Source organism: Cylas formicarius, unplaced genomic scaffold (genome assembly GCF_029955315.1).
Source record: "Cylas formicarius isolate icCylForm1 unplaced genomic scaffold, icCylForm1.1 PGA_scaffold_8__14_contigs__length_24414737, whole genome shotgun sequence".
Taxonomy (NCBI): Eukaryota; Metazoa; Arthropoda; class Insecta; order Coleoptera; family Brentidae; genus Cylas; species Cylas formicarius.
Window position 1 is genome coordinate 2,734,019 of NW_026844361.1, and position 19,405 is coordinate 2,753,423.

Sequence of the window (19,405 nt, forward strand, 5' to 3'; positions counted from 1 at the left end):
GCATTAAGAAATAAGGTCCTCCAAAACGTTCAATGTTCCAAGAGTTACAGTCAATTTAAACAAAACTACTATTTTCTTCACAGAAGTTTACCAGCCTATCTTACTAAGATACTTTGAATCTTTAGAATGTCAGATATATACCGACAAAGGGTAAATGAAAGAGTCAAATTGTCTATCTCTACCTGTATTTCAAAATATAAAAAATGGCGACATAAAAGTTCCGATATTTTCTCCCGAAGAATCCATCATTTAAGGCCCATCTTTTCGACTCACCCTGTATACGTTGGACGTTAAACCGACTTGTTAGTTTCCCTGTATATATAATGTTAAATATACGTATACTTTAAATATATACGGTCGCAACAGGAGACTTTTTTAAGCTATCGCAAAATCCAGACTTTTCCCCTGCATCAGCTTAAACGATCAGCGTCAGCTGCTGGACCACTTAGTCTGGCATCCCTGGAGCTCCCTCCGCGAAGGGAGAGGCGTTTTTATTCGGCGTACTTTTATAAACAATTTTCTAACCATGTCGTCACGATCCAGGAAAACGACGCTACTTCTCTGGAGAAACTCGATTTTCCGATTAATTTTAATGAAATTGCTAAAATTTTTGCAAAAATCACGGTCCATTTGAAGTTTTATGGGAAACATATGGCCATTATTGGCCCTGACGTCCAATTTAAAAATATATTCGCTTTTGCAATGGCGTCGGTTATACCAGAATGGAACATGTAGTCAAATTCAACGTAAAAAATTAAAGAACCCACTAATTGTTCTTACATTTATCTGCCCCTTATTTAATTAACACTTTCGCAGGTGATAGCTAATGTACTTAAAAATTTATATGTAATATTGACCTTTTATACAGGGCACGCCGAAAAAGTGCACTTTTGAAAGAAAAATAAGTGCACTGGAGTGTTACAAATGATTTTGTCATAAATTTATTAAAGATAACGCAAACGAAAATATATTTTTTAGGAATTCGACGAATGTACGCCGCAGAGAAACACTGTCACCATAATTCCTGTTATATTTGGGATTCCTTGTTTCGTGTAATTCCTCGAAAGTCGTTTGAGGTTTGTGTATTTGGTTGTAATTCTTATACAATTCTTATAATTACGCAATTATCTTTCAAATACCCGAATTCCATAAATAGTCTGTACTGACTGATAAAAACATCTCTCTCCCCCCCCTCTCTCTCTCTCTCGCCCCCTCTCTCTCACTCTCACCTCTCTCTCTCTCTCTCTCTCGCTGTCTCTCGCTCACTCTCGCTCTCTCTAGTGCAGTTAGAAAAAGGTGAAATCGAAAACCAATGAACCAAGTGAGGAAGACATTTTGCCCATTAGCAGAAGACGAGTTAGGCGAAGATGTGTGTTGAAAGATAACATAATTTTTTCTTGTTTTTATTCGAAAACAGTTTTTAGTTTAGTTTTCGTTTCATTTTTTTTACCATATCCTTATATGAACTCTTCAATTCAATAAAAAGGCTATATAATTTAGGCTGTCTTTTGTATTTATCGGTCTGCATATAACGCGCTACGATTGATGTGATTTGAGATTCTTATAGCGCTGTACGTACTCACCGCGTTATAGGAGGGTTGACTGTTTCTATCTACTACCTACCTGCTATCGTTGAATCACCCAGTACATCGTAGTTCCTCCGCGGTTTACATCTCGACTTTTAGCGAAAAGTTTTCGTCAAAATCGCTCCCCTTTACCCTCGCGCGGGACCTTATTGAAATAAAACGAATTAATCGAAAATCCGGGCCGGCGATGATATGTTAAAATCCTCCGGAGAGAGTGGGGGGGAGCAAACGTCAGCCTCCCGCGGAACATTTCCATTTTATTTTCCGCACCGAATGGCGCCCGTTCTCAGATGTATATATCGCGCTTATAAATCGGGAAAATTCGCAGGGAAATCTCCTCTTTATTTGATTTCGAGTGAGCGTTTCGCCCGGGAGTGCAAATTGGGCGATAAAAAAGCAGCGACGTGCACTCTCAAAAATGAATTAAAATTTCAACGTAAAGTTAAGGTTATCATAATGAACTAAACATAAATGCGACCTTTGATATTGATATTTTTTTATTTAATGCATATCTAACACGTTGATGGCCAGGGCGGTCACTACCCAAATAGCACAAGGACGTCGGTAAAACATCCTCGGCATATCTGGCGGGACGTAGCGTATATCCTAGGGATATACTGTTTCATCTAAGAGACATCCTTAAGACGTCCCAAGGATATACGATGTTACTAATTGGTACGTCCACTGTATATCAGATACGTATGTCCGTAGGATTGGGTATGGTTGGTGAAGTCATCACTGGAGTAACAGGCGATATTTGAAATGCACAAGTTTTTTCTAGTTAATATTTAATCTTTAATTTTGCTTTTGATGGTAAAAGTGAAGGACTGCCAGTTGATACCATTAATAAAACACATTTTATACACATCTCATTTTTTTCTATTGTAGATATAAAAAAATTGTAGGTATGTAATATAGCAAAACCTAAAGTATCTTAAAAATAGAGTAAGATACTATATCTTGAACTAAACTCTAAAAGAATAAGTAATATTTGACAGGTTTTCTGTGATTCTTTGATAAAAGTAGTTTTTTTCAGCCAAGCAGCTACTGAATTCTCACATTCTTTTCATGTTTGTAATGTGTTTGCCTTCTTATCCACATCTGAAAATAGCTTAGTTTTTAGAAAGACAGGAGACTGGTATCTTATATGTTTAAAAAATGGATTTAAAAAATCCCTACATCCGCCTTATAAGTAAAGGCTTGATTTGACGCTGATAGTACCCTCATGAAAGTGATCTTAGATGCTAATCTCCACGATGATGTAGGTATACATTTATTCTCATCGGTAAGATCTCTTTCATGAGAGTAGGTACTATCGCGCGCAAAAAAAAACTAGAACAAATATGACTTTTCAGTTTGACAGTAAAGGCCTATTTTCATGCAATATTTTTTGTCAACCTAAAAATTTTCCAAATTTTTTTTGCTCGTGATAGGAAAAACATTTTTATGAATTTACCCAACAACCATTTCAATGTGAAAATTGTACTTTATGAAGGGTGATTCCCAAAATTAATACTTTGTTTTTGCGGGGTGATTCTTGCATCCATTTTAAGAAAAAAATATACTAACTGTACTATATAACTAAAAACATAATTTTGTTCGGGGGATTTTCTCTAACATTGCTTACTTAAATAAAAAATTAGTTTAGTTTTGTATGCCTCAATTTCACTGCTCAAAAAACATGAGGAAAAAGTGCATTTTATTCTTGTTTTCAAAAACTAAGAAATAAGATACGAAAAGAAGTCTAGAATCAAAAAAGACATGTAATCTAAAACATATATAGGTTACAAAAAAGTCAGTTTTATCTTAACTCGGCCCAGCAATCACTCCTCAAAAAAAGTATCAACTAAGCAATCACCATAATACATACTTTTATACTTTATTTATATTACATTTACGCACTATTTATTTTTAAAAAGCATAAAATCTACTTACCAAATATTAATTTGGCCGATTTGAATTTTAAAAATTTCTCCTTTTTCTTCATGCCCAACCAATTAAATTTCATTGCACGTTCATTTGAAATCAGCGGGGTCAGAGCTTGTTATACAAACTCATAACTGCTGCCACCGCCTGATCTTGCTATCCCATTGACCTATAATAAAAAACAAGGCATGATATTGGTAGATTACACAACATTGGTTTGTTGACCTTAGAATTAATCAAATTTTATGTTATATATTACCATAAAGCTTTACTTACATGAATAATTAGTTCTTCAGTAATAAGTACTCAAAATAGACGCCAGGTCGCCGTAGCCTTATATCGCCAACAAAAACAAGACTGAAAAGATGGCGGACGACGAGACAGAGGAGAAGCCGACGAGACTCGAGCAAGTCCAGCACTTCACGACCGTTAGTAGTTACGTCATTGGTTGCAGCCGAACAATGTTTTCAAATAGGATCTTATAAAAAAATATATTATTTTTACGTTTTTGTAATTTTTTCACTTAGGTGAATCCGTATTTTCTATGGTATTTTTATTAAAATAGCGTTTCTTGTCTCGTTCGTATCAAAAAATAATAAAAACAAGTTGATTTTAACGGTTTGATTTCGGTTTTTTTTAGGACTTGCCAACACTGACGCCGATGTAGATGTGCACAAAACATGACAAATCAAATAAGACTAAGTGTTTTCCTCCTCAGTTTTTCAAAATTTAACTTTTTAGGTTTCTATTTTTATGTTGCCATTATGGTGTAAGGGGATATCCTCAGGTCATCTATTTAAAGGATATCCCTGGGATGTATTTTACAGTATATCCTTAGTATATATGCTAACGTATATCCTGAGAATATACTCCACATGTCCCGGGACATTGACCGGAAATACTGGGAATATTGTGCGCTGTCTGGATAGGGACCGCCATACCATTTTAGAATTGGACGGCTCTACTCAGGCGACTCTTTTCGGACCGCTAGCATCGACTATTTTGCAGCCATACTCTAGCACTAAGAATTTTTAAGTTTTCCATTGAAAACTGTTTTTATACATTGTCATACACGTCTTCCGTGTATAAAAAAGGAATTAAGAAGTCAACCAACAATTATAGAGGAATTTGTGTCATCCCCTCAATCGCAAGACTTTTCACCACAAAACAAAAGCAGATCATGCCTGGACATTATATTTACCTTGAGACAGGTCATAGAAAAGAATAAAGGCAAGACCATTTAAACACATGTGATATACATTGCCTTAGAAAAAGCAATGAACGTGGGAGAAAGATTATGTAATGATACAAAAGGGCACATAAAATTAGGCAACGAATTAACGAGACCAATAGTCATAATAAATGGGCTAAAACAAGGATATGGACTATCACCCACATATGTATACCATATGTATACCATATCGATACAAGGAAATATGTTGCATTCACTACTTTTCGCGGATGATCAAGTTATTTTTGCACATGAGAAAGATGACATGGAATACATGATAATAAAGCTAAAAGAAGAGTACGAACTGTGGGGACTGAAAATAAATATAAATAAAACCGAATATTTATGTATTGGACAACAAGGTTCAGATTTAGATTTGAATTTAGAGGACGAAATTATTAATAGCTGTCAAACTTTCAAGTATCTAGGATCGACAATACACCGACATGGTACATCTTTAGGAGATATAGAGATAAAAATAGCACGAGGGAAACAAGCCACAAGAGCATTGCTGATATGGAACAATAATCTTAATAAAGAAAACAAAAATAGAATTTTTCAAAGCTTAATACAAAATAACGCCTTATATGAAGCAGAAGTATGGCCAGTGACAACAACGATAAGAAACAAAATACGGTCGTGTTGGACTTTATGAGAAGATTGCTACAAGTCACAAGTACTGACAAAATAAGAACTGCAGAAATTGAGCAATGAATGGGAACAGAATGCTCGATTGCAAGGAAATGAGAAAACAGAGCATTACAAAATGAGTACTGGAATGGGAACCTCCAGAGAGAAGACGAATAGGACGAGTTAAGATGGGAGACATACATTGGACATGCGATAACTGATAGAGATCTGAGAGTAGGGGACTGGAATGTAAGAGAACTGTGGAGAATAAAAACGGTGAACTCGTAAAGGCAAATGGCGAAGAAGAAGAAAAAGAACTTTTTTTATTTATGAAATTGTTGTGGACATCTAGTATATATTTTATATTACAGGGTATTCAAAACTTTATTCTAATCAAGCAATTAACACATAATATCCAAATAAATGAAAATTAAATGTTTAAATTCTATTTCTATTGAAGTCACAGCACACAATTATTTATGAGAAGCACTGAAACCATATAAACAATAATGAGGTTGATCCCTACAATCTTTACAATAGGCCTTTTGTGTGTAACTTTGTCTGATCTTTCGCTCTCTTCTCTTTCTCACCCTCTAGCACTGGTCATTTCTTTGTTGGACTTGTTTCCCGGAAATCGGCGACGGAAAGGTTCGACCATTCCGCTTTTCGTACAGATAGTGTGCTTTAACCATGGTTAAACCAAAAAGAAGTTCTGCTATTTTCCTACACCATTTGATAGACTTGCGTAGTGCTGAGTTATAGCTGGCCATTTGATCTGAAATATCAACCGAATTCTTACCCCTTATTATAGTCTATAACGGAACTAAACGTTCGACTTTCTGCCATTTTTAAAAAAAAGTTTGACTCATGCAGTAATGCAATTATCCCACTGAACAAGTAACACTAAAGTCATCTAAAAATCATCTCAAAGGTCAGAGTTATGACTCGAGGCACCATCTTGCTGAAGGTATACATCATTGGAACGACTTCTTCAAGAATGTCTAGGTATCTACGTCCTAATAAAACACGATACCCCCCCCCCCTTTCAAAAACTAAATAGTGGTTTTCTGTCGACCAGTTCCTCGTCTTATGACGATTAAAAATTCACGAAAGTGAAAAGTAATATTCGTGGGACCATATTACAAGTCTCCCAAAAGAATTTGTTGCAAATACCACTGGCAAAAGTGCATTCGGAGTTCGACATCGCCAGAGTGCAAATGTTTAATACTCTTAAACTTGTATGGATGGTATTTGTATTTTTTAATATTCTTTGAGCAGTCGATTTTGGTATCCCTACTTCTTGTTCTATGTAGCCTAATACATTTGTTTCTTTTTGCTCCCTATTCTCCTTCAAATAATTTTAGGACGTGGTTGAATAAAGGATTCGCGCTTAACTTGCTTTATTTTCAGACGAACAAATATATCTGGAAACGGTTATCGTGTCCCTGGATATCTCATATAAACAAAATACATTTGTATAATATAAAAATTCTACTGGCTATATCCCTTTAAAACCATTACCTGTCGTAATCTAATCCCCAAGCTTGTTGGGCATTTTCATAGCATTGTATAAATAATTATTATACAAAATTAATTAAAATGAAATAAACACGTAATATAATTAAAAACTGGCAGTCTCTTAAGTTTTTGACACATTTGCATTTTTTATTATATAATTATAATTATTTTTATAGTAATATAATATTTGTCACATTAAGACATTATTATTTTTTAAAAATTTATTTTCATCCTGTTTTTTCGAAAATTAATAAAGAGTCTCTTGTATAGTAATGCCACTGCCACAAATAAAGTAATAAATGAAAAAAAAGGAATTTTGAGCTTATTTTTGTTTGAATACAATATACAGGGTGTTCCATTTAAAAAATACATATGTGTGCTTCATAACTAAAAAACGGTTAGAATATGTAAAAAAACAAACTACGCTAGTGGATTCTACAGAAAAAGTCCTATATGAACGCTTTTTAAACTATTCAATATCTTAAAAAACAAAGTAGATGGTCTTAAAATCGATAGTATTAAATTTCACCGTGTATCGCAAAAACCAAGAGGGCTATGACAATTTGGTTGACGTGATCCTTAACGTCACAAAAAAGTAGCATAAACCGCGACTCTATCTTTAAAAATAACTAAGATACTCCGTAAAAGTGTCCAAAATGGTATACCCGGTATGGGGATATTGGAATCTGTAAGAAAAGTAGCCTATGTATATGCCAAAAAATAATCTTGCTTTGTTTTATTTTAAATGGATACCCTTACGTACATACAGGGTGAAAAAGAAAATGTCTAATTTTAAAAAAACACAATATTTTACTTGTTATAGGAGCCGAAATGTTCAAATTTTGATGACATGGGTAAAAAGATACGGCGATGCTAAAAATTGCGTTGCAAAAAAAATAATCCTACTATGTTGCGTACGGCCGAAGTCAACTTTTTTTTTCTTATGGGCGTCATATAGATTTAAAAAATGCTTTTTAACCATGCGTAACACATTTATGTTTGATCGAGATAAATCTGAAAAAATAAAAATAAGATTTCAGGGTAGTTAGATTAGATGGATTTTATTGTCAGTTGTGTGAAGTTGATAAATTGTGGGTTTTAAATACAACAAATAGAGAATATAGTGATATGTTGAACGAAGCAAAAGTCGAAGAAATGTATTTAAATATGTTTCCGGAAAGGCGTCAACCGGCTAGAGTTATGTTTAGGCGTCTGAAAGCCAAGCTTGTCACCTACGGGAGTTTTGCTAAGGAAAAAGGGAACAAACTTCCACATGATAATAAAGAAATTTTGGTCTCGCAAAGCGTGGTTAAGACTCCTCGTATATCTTTAAAAGAGGTGTTGGTCTTGTTGGTTCTTTGTTTACCTTAAACCAGTGTTGTGTGTAACGCTGGATCACCCTCTTTAGCTTACAAACAGTGTCCACATTTTGCTTCGAGGTCTGTACCAGACTTTAGAACCCTTCTTCAACGTTGCCAAAGTTCTATATAATTTCTGTTCAGTTTACGCGACATCGAGTAGGGGGTTTCGTTGTCGGGATCGACGCGTGGCCCAATTTTGCATAATTCATGCAATAAACGTCGACAAATCGTCCCTGAACGCCGCCACGCTGTCCCAATTAATCCCGACCCGAAACAATATGTCGCAAAGTTCATAGTTTACGGGACCCAGAACCTATCAAACGCGAAGACACTTATCGAGAGAGTCGCGGTTGCCTTGACTACCCGATCCCCCACCCCATGGCGAGTGGAAAGGGAAACGTGCTATCCCAGCCGCCTCGCCGCGCACTTGGCGGAGGTGTTGAAGTGTGTGACGTAGTTTCCTCCTTGAGTGACGCCGTCGGGACTGTTTTCGCACGTCGGATTATTAGGAACCAATTTTGGCAACGCTTTACTTTATTTAATCCACGGAGGGAAAAACAATATTTGAACGAGCAACCTCGGCGTGAAAATTTAAAAACAGGGAAACAGCGCCTCCTCACTGTGGCCTGATGAACTATATGTTGATAAAACAAGCTGCTGTGATGCAACCACAATTATTATTATTATTAGAGTTCAACGGCGGATGTAGCCTTTTTACGCCCTAGGCCCTGTCTTATTTGCCGCCCGTTTTAATAGACATATTATTTTTGTTTTATTGAAGTATAATTGTTAAACAACACAAATAAATATTTAATTAGTGATAAATTGATAAATATCTTCTTGCTGGCTTTTGTCTTTTGTTTTTACTCTTTTCAAGGTGGAAAAATTTATATTCTTTTTAACAGTTTGTAACGAGACTACTCAAAAAAATACGTAATGCAATGTCTACATTCGGATAAATATCTTCGAAGATTCCGAGAATGTAACACATTGCATATTCCTTGGGCGGAACGTACCGTGCGTTCAATTTATCTTGATAACATTTTAATTGGCTGTAACTTTTTTGTTGTTAGAGATATCAAGGTAAACAAAAAAACAATCAAAGGTTAGTAGCCAAGTTTTTTCCTAGTGACGTATAAAGCAAAACCCTATCAATCTTCTGTCATATAAGCCTACATCACATTTTTTTAATGGAACACCCTGTATATTATATATGTGTTTAATAGAATATCTTATTCCGATTACAATTACACATTATATTTTAGTCCAATCGTTTTTAACAAATCGTCAAAAATTGGAAATTTTTATTAGTCTATTAATTTGACTGAGTACAACAATAATTATTTACTAATTAAAGCAGAACAAAAACATTAAAAATGGCAAGACACCATTTTTCTGAACACATTTCTCATACACTCTAATTGTATGATGTCTTGCATTTAGTAACGTTTCCGGATTGTCTCTTAACTGATTCATTGCCTCTAAAATCCTTTGTCGAAGGTCTACAGCATAATTACAAGGCGTTCTGTGCACGTGATTTTTTATGTGTCTCCAAAAGAAAAAATCCATTAAAGTTAAGTCGGGGCTGTTGGCTGGCCAATCCATAGTTCCGCCGTTTTATTTTTTTTTAATTTTAACTTGAACCACATTGTGAAGAGGGGCACAGTCTTGCGACCACATAATCAACGCTGCTATATATGTGGGTAAATCTTCTATAGATTGTTCTCTTTGGTGCTCTAAGAGTTGCAAATAATGATCTCCAGGTAGCTTTAGATCTATAAATATCAGACCCATAATTTGCCTTTCACCATACATTAATTGATTAGTACCCCTGGGTTTTTTTTTCGTATATTTCTGTAGGATTATTTAAAGACCAATATCGCGTATTTTGTCAACACTTTCTTGTGGTGGTTTTCAAAAAATTATTGTTTTTATTATGTCTCTTTAAAAAATCCAAACAAAACTGACATTTGGCATTGTTCTGCAATTAGTTCTGAGTTTTACGAAATTTAAATGCATTCTTTTAAAGCTGAGTGGATTGATCCCCGAGAAGTATCTCTTTCGTCCTATACTCTAGTAATAGAGGAAACTGGCTGTGCTTCATAGAATCCTAATATGTTTGCCTTATTTTCTCCATTTAAAACATTATGATTAGCATTTAATACGTTACCGTTTTCTGTAAATTTCTTTGCAAGCCTTGGGAATGTCTGCTTTGAAGAAGCTCAGCGCTTTGGATAAAATCTAATACACTGACGACAAGCTGCGGTTGCACGTTTATTATTCAGAAAGTGTACTTGAAGCATATCACTTCTTTCGCAAAAACCATTTTAAGAATAATGACTTGACAATAATTCAACCATCAACATCGTTTACTTAAATGTCAAATATAAACATTTTTATTTGTCAGTCAGGGCACTCTTTGAAATTATATAAAAATTTCCTATTTTTGCCGATTTGTCAAAAATGAGTTTACTAAAATATAATGTGTGTTACATCATTGTAATCGGAATAAGATATTCTATTAAACACATATGTAATATACAGGGTATTCCATTTAAAAATATATTATATAGGCTTATATGTCAGAAAATTTATTGATCACTTGGGAAAAAGACTTGGCTACTAACCATACATTTTGTTATTCTTTTGTTTACCTTGATACCTCTAACAACAAAAAAGTTACAGTCAATTAAAATGTTATCAAGATAAATTGAACGCACATCACATTGTCCAATAGCGAATCTTTGAGCTGATAGTGAGGAATGTATCCATCTAAAGTCTAAAGTCTCTTCCATATCATCAGGATACTTAGTATCTACATTACACTTCGACGTGATGCCAATTGCACACTTAAAGTATCCAAAATTCGATAATCAACGATGGTTCGAAAATTTTCTTCTCCAGATGAAGATGTTCTTTCATTCTCCCGTGTTCATTCTGTTTGAATTTTCGGATTCTTTTACGACGGTTATCAAAACGATTATAATTCTGAACTCCAGATGGTGCTTTGGCTTTTTCTCCATATTCCGAGAGTTGTTTATCTCTCATGCCTTATAAAAATAATTCCCAAGATCTTCCACATTTGTATCACAGATGATAGTACTGAAGTTTCTGACTGGCAGCATTAAAACGATCTAAAATGGCATTCCAAACAATGTCTAAAATCGCCGTTTCTAGATGTTGCAATTTTTGCTGCAGCCCCCTAGCTTCAGATCGCGTAGTGGGATTTTCAACCTTTTTTCAGCAATAAATAAATAAGTTTATTTCAGGCCACTCTCATTCTAATGCGTAGCGTGCATCATGTGGAGCAGACCAATGAGTTTGAGAAAGGCTATTAAACTTAAACTTGTATGCTGTAATAAGATCTTCCAGTGATGTGTTGAAATTACAAGAGATTTTAACATAGAGCATCTTTAATATATTTAGCCCTATCGCCAGTATTTGGGATAAATTCTCGAAATCTTTCGACAATTATGATTTAAAGTAGTCCTCGAATCGAATTGGAATGAGGAAAGTGCAGTGACTGTACAATTCATATCCGGCTGTCTTATGGAGGAAGTATGACCCTACTATCGAAGATTGTTATCGTAAAGTGATCGAAGATAACTCACCTTGCGTATTGGAAATGCTTAGATACGGCAAGTACGAAGAAACTTGCTAATATGTTCAACCTCTACATTAAAAATGACCAAAGATTTGTGGTAGTTTATAGTGTCATAAATCACATCACCAAACCTTCCCACTAGTCGCGAACAAAGTTGATCTCGAACATCAGCGTGAAGTCAACAATGGCGGTGCCCTTTTATCGATTCTAGTGCAAAAAATAGCACCTACGTCATAGTCAGAGCAATGAGCAGAAAAGGAAAAGACAGGTTAGTGCTGCTATACTGTGGTCTAAGGTGGCCTCATATGGAAACAATGAACCTGTCGCAACAAGCCTTTGCTTTAACTGTGCTGAATGTCAACTGTTATGTATATTAATTATGGATTTTTCTTGTAAATGCTCATCCTAAGTATTCTTCAATGACTTAGATGGGCGCATTGAACAAAAGGAAACTTTTTCGTAAACAAATGATGCATAAAATAAAACTATACAAGTTTTTTAAACTGATCATATTCACTGTAAGAACTAGAATAATGATAGTGCCTGAAACTAAATGAAACAACGAGGAACTGATGCAGACCGCCTAAGTCGTCCCATGCCAATACTAGCCCTTTCCAAATTCAACCAGAGCTCCCAATGTAATATGATTTCTTTATAGATTGTTTCAACGCCTTTAGTGATTGTGTCCAGTCATGAAAACGGAAAACGCGCGGGACGTACGGTTCAATTCAATTTAGAGTTTGAAAGGCAAAATGTAAAAAAAAAAAATATGTCGAAAGAGTTTTAAAAAAATGGTTATTAAAATATAAATAAAGTGGTGTTATCCGTTAGAAGCTACTGTAGTATTTTCAGTGTGACGCATTACTTTAAACCGTCATGACAGTACTTTAGTACTTGGACACAAATATTAGATGGCATTGGTAACAGTATGCACGACCTTCCCCTCTATCTTATACTCTTTGGTTTTAGATAAATAAGAGGTATTTCCATTGCCAAGGTGCTCATATAATTTTAAATGCTCCGATAAAAACGGATCATATTCTGAACCTAAAAAATTTTCATTATGGGGATCTCCAATTCGTTCTGAATGTCCTAAATCGCAAGGGAATTTAATAATCGCAATTACTCGATACAAAACATTTTTCCAGTATTAATTCTTCATCGAATGGTTTCATTAAATGTTGATCAACAACACAAGGATTTTTAATTTAAATGTAAAATTGAATGACGTCAGCATATCGTTGTTTGCCATCGATTAGCGAATATTCGACTGACTAGTTCACTAGCTAATTGATATTTTCATTCTGTTTGGGTAATAACTATGGTCAATTTATCTTTGGTAGAAAAGGTGGTAATTGTACGCACCTAATATTTAATTAAAAGTTTCGCTTTCACGGTTTTTTTTTCAGAAAATCTTATCCACGTGACTCCCCCGAGCCTGCTGGGGCTGACGTCGTACATCAGCGGCGCTACGACGGGGGGCACGCACTCGCCCTCGATAGCCAAACCTGTTGCTAGCCGGCCGCCCCATTTCAACCCCCACATGCTGCTGGCGGCGCACTGCAGGCCCCAGCCCTACTTGACAGGTGAGAAAAGGGACAGCGTAAATTTACGGCGTCCACCCCCCCTAGGGGCGTTTGTCACGCCGGTCACGTCGAGGGTGTTGATTTGTCGGAACGTGTCGTTTTTGACGTCGATTTATATACGTATACCGGGTGGATCAGTCCGAAATTTCAAAAAAAAACAATACAGTATGTCCAAGATCAAGATGTTTCCCATGCGGCTTTTGCAAACCATAAGAGATACGAAGATGGTTAAACTAGAAAAAACTTTAAAAATTTAAGGGTAATAAGGTGCAATTTTTGCGAAGAAACGTCACAGGCTACTGTAATGCTATTTACAAATGCTTCAGATTCGTGCTGCGTCGGTTGTTGTTGAGTTGAATTCGCTGACGTTTCGCCAATCATGCTGTCGGCTTCTTCAGAGCTTAACTGATTTAAGTAAATAGTGAAAGTAGTAGGTTAAGTAAATAATAAAAGGTGTTTCAAGTTTTCAAGTAAATAGAATATTTGTATATACCTAAAATAGCGTAATGTTCATATGAGTATTCTATATTCTTAAAATTAACTCTTTAATATTTATATACATTTAAGAAATCGGTTTCTCAAAGTCAGTTTCGCAGTCTGTTACTTATAACAAATTATTCGTTTCTCCTTTCGTTAAAACTAGAGACACAAAATCGATTAAATTACCAATTGAATATAGGGTTTAGGATAAAATGAGAAAAATGTACTTTTTTTTAATAGAACACCCTATGTATTTTTTACTCCAAAGATCGTAAATCACCAACAGAACAAAAAATTTAATAATACGCAATATTAGCCTAAAATTGAAAATAACCGGATTATCAGCACACATAGATAGCTGAGTGGTTGCAAAATAAAACTCCATTTTCTTCTTTCATTTGTTATAATAAAAATTGTCTCAGTCTTTTAGAAACTATAAGGATTTAATTATTCATTTATTCAGACGTCAACTCAAACGCACACAGACACAAATTAGAATGATACCGAATCTAAATTAAGAAATATATAGGGTGTTGCATTAAAAGAGAGTACATTTTCATCATTTTTTCTAAACCCTAAAATTAATTGTTTTTCTGTTTTGACCATCGTAATCAGTCGAAAAAATACTACTAGTTTGCTAATCTAATTGCCTTTTTATCTCAACTCATAATCAACTTACGAATTATGAACACAACAACTCTATGGCAAATTTAAATTATAATTTTCATATTCGGTTGCTATAGGTGCGGTAAAAGTTTTTGAACCATCATTTGGTTATTTTTTGGATTAAGAAAATACTGGAAAGTGTGCAAAAATTTATTATTGGCATTTTTCTCACTAGCGGATATAAAACACTTCATTTAATGGAAGTAAATAAATATACATATAGATTATTATTTATTGCAATTTGTTTACTATATTAGTCATTGACAGAAGGACATACAGATTCCCTTAAAAAAGGTTTTATTATAGGTAAATAAATTATTGAAAATTTTTGCTAGCAACTTAATTTTGAAATAAACCAATTATTGGTCATATTAAAGTATCAAAACATATTTCTGTGATCACAAGAGTTTATTTTTTGGAGAAAAATAGAAAAAAATATTCAAAATAGAAAAGTATTGAATTTTAAGATAATTTTTACACTTTATAATGGCGCTTAACTTTTACTGTAGAAATTTATGAAAAAGAGAGTATAATAGAAAGCATGGTGGTAGGACTAGAAGCTATGGCCTTTTTTATAACACTTGCTACATTTCTGTGCCCTGTTTTGATTAGGCTATACTGCAACTAATTCCTTGAATTGTCTCCAATTTGTTGTCTCACTTGCTGAAGAGAATTTTTGAAGAGGTCTTCCTATGTTTGAAGAGAATTTTTTATAGCTGGCTTGCAAATATATTGCCGTAGCCAGCAGTCGGTTTTCTTTCTTCCACTTGTTTTCCAACGGCGTGAAAAGGCATATTATGCACTTTGCTAACAACATTCGTAACGAATTTTTTTATTGTGTCTAGTAAGAAGAAAATATTGTTTAGCTTGCCCACATCTGATCAATTTGAACTAAATATAGGTAAATATAAAGAACTTTTAAAATAATCACCGTGAAACTAGGTGATATATTTTTTTACGCTCTTTCAAAGATTTGGAAATATATAAAATAGATATTTTCGTTCACTTATTTTTATTAAAAAAATTTATAGCAAAGTCCTGGATATTGCTAACGCTTTTAAAGTATTTTTTCTTACCACAAGAACAATCAGACGCAATCGCATAAATATCTAATAAATTCTTATCACTGTTTTGAAACCCAAATGTGATGACAATAATAAAGAACAAAATCCAGGTTAGATTGCTATGGACTCTCGGATTTTTCTTTGGTAGAAGAATTGATTCATTGATTGATTTTTGGATAAATGATAAATCTCGTTTTGAATGTAAGGAAAGACAACAGTGTCAAGTGTGGGGGGTTGCTTTCGAGCTCATAATATAGCTGGTGATGTGACCATGCATTAAAGTGTCGGTTTGTGTGGTTTTCTATAAACAGTATGAGCCAATGTTAGATCTAATTTTCTATTGATAAGAATATCTATATGGGAATCAGTCATTCGAGACAATGTTCATAGAGACGTACAGAGTAGAATCTGAGACAGTTTCACTTAAGCTCTGAAGAACCAACGGGAAGTTAGTGGAAATATCAGTAAGTTTAATGTATAAACAAACAACAACAAACAAAAAGTTTGGAAATTTAATTAGTTAATGAGGTTTTGACATGATGGAATATTTTAAGAAAATTAGGGACAACGTTATGGTCTCAACAAAGCGTAGTGTACACTGACTAATCTTACCAGTGTAGGCGGTGATCTTCTAGCCTTCAGCTTTTGCGCTTGATATGCTCTCTATAAAGACTTGTTAATTTTTCAAAGAACCATCTTTAGACTACTGTAAAACTATTAACAAATTAGCAATATATAAGCAGGTACACAGGAGAATATTAGCCAGTTTCAGTCAAGCTCTGAAGAAGCCAACATCAGCAAGTTCGATTTTACAACAACCGATGCAGGAGGGATCCAGAAGTTTTCAAATAGTATTAAAGTAACTTTAGCTTAGTTTCTTTGAAAAATTCTAGGCACTACACTTTTAGCAATTCCATTAAGCAATATACCATGAAATATTTTGATCAAATGACACAATTTTTAACCGATTTCTAACTTTTTTGGAACCGGACTTCGAAATATAGGTTAAGTTCGCGGAAAGTCAAACGGGGAGGAAAATTCAAAACTAAAACGTTTCAGTGACAGCCCCGATGTCTGGAAACCAGGCGACGGTGTTTCCGTTACCGGGCAGTTTCCCGTGGGCGCACAGCGGCCGCGGAAAACCCAGGAGAGGGATGATGCGGCGGGCGGTGTTCAGCGACCTTCAACGGAAAGGACTCGAACGACGGTTCCAAATACAGAAGTACATAAGCAAGCCGGACAGGAAAAAACTGGCGGAAAAACTGGGCCTGAAAGACAGCCAGGTAAGTCCGAAAACAGTTACATACGTTATCTCAATCGGTCAATCGGTACTACATTGAGGGAAACAAGAATGAATATAAAAAGTGCTCGACTCTAAACATATATTTTATTTATAGTGTTTTTAGGTATACAGGGTGTTCAAGTCTTTGGAACAATGCATTTTTTTAGCACTGGAAAACTAAATTTGGAAATTGTCTATCTATCTCTATGGCGAAAATATATTATACAGGGCAACAAATGGCCATAAAAAAATGGTTTTTCTAATTAAAAACACTCAATTTTTTAAATTTAGTTCTATTATTTGGTTTGTAATTTAATTCTGTAGTGCTTCAGTGAAAACTCACTATAGCCAAACTCTGTACAATGTAAAACGAACGAACAAAAATTAGTTGTACTATTAGGTCTCCATACAAAGCTACGTACTCTGTACAACGAATTTTTTACTCTCTATACAGAAAGAAAAAAGAGCACATCAAGTAACACAGTAAGGAATGTAGACCGACTTGAAATTAATAGAGTCTCTTCTAATTCTAATTACCGAGAACCTGGTCGTCCTAAGTGTTTTTCTCGTAATAAGCGATTACGTTAACGCCTTTATCGGTATGTATAAAAGCACACCATTGTTTCGATCATTTCTAATTTCACTTAGTGAATAAGGCGAACTCTAGATGATAAAGTTGCTTTAATTCGGGAGATAGAACGGGGAGAAAAGAAAAGTGATGTGATGTGGGACGTCGATACGGACTTACACCGTCAACTGTATCCACGATTTCGAAGTGCAAAGAAAAAATCATTCAGGCTGAAGCGGCAGTCAGGTCTAGTAAAAAACTAAGAAAGCCAAAATTTGAATATTTGGTTCGGACAATGTTGCAGTGGTTCCAACAGCAACGTCTTAAAAATGTACCACTCTCTGGACCTATCCTAAAACTAAAAGAAGACAAGTTTGCTGAACAGCTTGGCATTATCGATTCAAGATGATGGTTGAAGGTGATGTCAACAGAAACGTCACCAACGATTGGCTGGAGAAGACATGGCCAAAACTAGCAGACGGCATTTTTAATGTTGACGAAACTGGTTTTTTGTTAAAAATGATGCCAGATTATACTCTTAAATTTCGAAGGGTACAGTGTGTGTTTGGAAAACTTTCTAAAGAACGTATAACAGTATTAGTAGCTGCCAATATGAGTGGGAGAGAAAAAAGAAAGCTAGTCGTGATTGGAAAATCAATTAACCCACGATGTTTTAAGAACATCAAACATTTGCCGGTCACTTGCAAGGCAAACTGCCCTGGACAAACCCCATATTCCAAATCTAGGGAATATTGCATTTCTTCCAGCCAAAACAACAAGTGTATTACGGCCGATGGACCAGAGCGTAATAAAAAGTCTTAAGAGTCGATACGGGAAAAACATTTTAATGAAAATGATCGAGTCCAAAGACCAATTTTCCATTAATATGCTAGATGCAGACAACTTAATTAGTAAAGCTTGGAAAGAATGCGAACAGGACTTGTAAGATGATCAGCCACTAAGCGAGTGGATAAAGCAGTTTCAAACAACAATTACGTTTACAAATGAGGAGTTGCAAGATTTTATGGTGATATATCAGGATTTGTCTACAACAGCAGACTTGACAGAGGAAGCCATTTTACAACAAGCAAGAAAGGGTGAGGAATAGCAGCCAGAGGAAATAGAAGATGAAGAAGTTGATCTGGGACTACCACCAACCATTCAACAAGCCCTATATTCAGTTAAGCTGCTATAGAAATTTTTTATGTATCATGGGGAAGATGCCCCTCTCGAAGAAATGGTAAAAATACAAGCCAAAGTACGAGATGCGTACTGGCATACTAAAAAAATTCTAAAGAAAATGACCGATTATTAGAAACATTAAAATAAAATATGTATATAACATGATTATTACAGAACACATATGCGTATTGTTATTTTTCAAGTGCCTATAACTCTTTATAACGAAAAAAAAGCAGTCCTTCGAATTTCGCTATATAGAGTTTCGACATATGGCTTTTATTACAAAAATTGGTAGATAAGTTATGGCCAATTTTCTGCAACTAGCGTATTTTATTTCCAACTAAACCGATATAATACATTATTCTAATTTTTTAAAAACATTAATTAATTAAATTTAACAAAAAATCAACAAGTAATGCAAGTAAATAGAACCTATTACTAATTACAAAATATTCCTATCCATATCTTTTGACAATACAAGTAGTATATATGGTTTCAATTTTGCCAATAGCATTTCTAACCGCGTCTGTTGCATTAATTCTTTCTACATCTTGCCGATTTCTCATTTTTAAGTCTTAAACGCTATTATACCTATTTTTAAACACTTCGTTTTTTATGCAACCTTATCAGAAAAAGTCCAAAAGTGTCAAGTCGGGGCTCCTCGCTGGCCAATCCATCGTCCCGTACCGACCAATCCAAAACGGAAAACGTTGATTTAAAC

At 34.8% G+C, this 19,405-nt stretch overlaps 1 protein-coding gene across 1 annotated transcript in view; it reads left to right on the top strand.

Annotated features, from left to right (window-relative positions):
- Nucleotides 1-19,405, top strand: part of LOC132706417 (H2.0-like homeobox protein) — a 62,163-nt gene that overhangs the window by 11,776 nt on the left and 30,982 nt on the right. Inside the window, exons 2-4 of the mRNA XM_060677748.1 lie at nt 9,610-9,631; nt 13,266-13,442; nt 16,712-16,935. Of these exons, the coding sequence (XP_060533731.1) occupies nt 9,610-9,631; nt 13,266-13,442; nt 16,712-16,935 (423 nt within the window). The remainder of the gene's footprint in view (nt 1-9,609; nt 9,632-13,265; nt 13,443-16,711; nt 16,936-19,405) is intronic.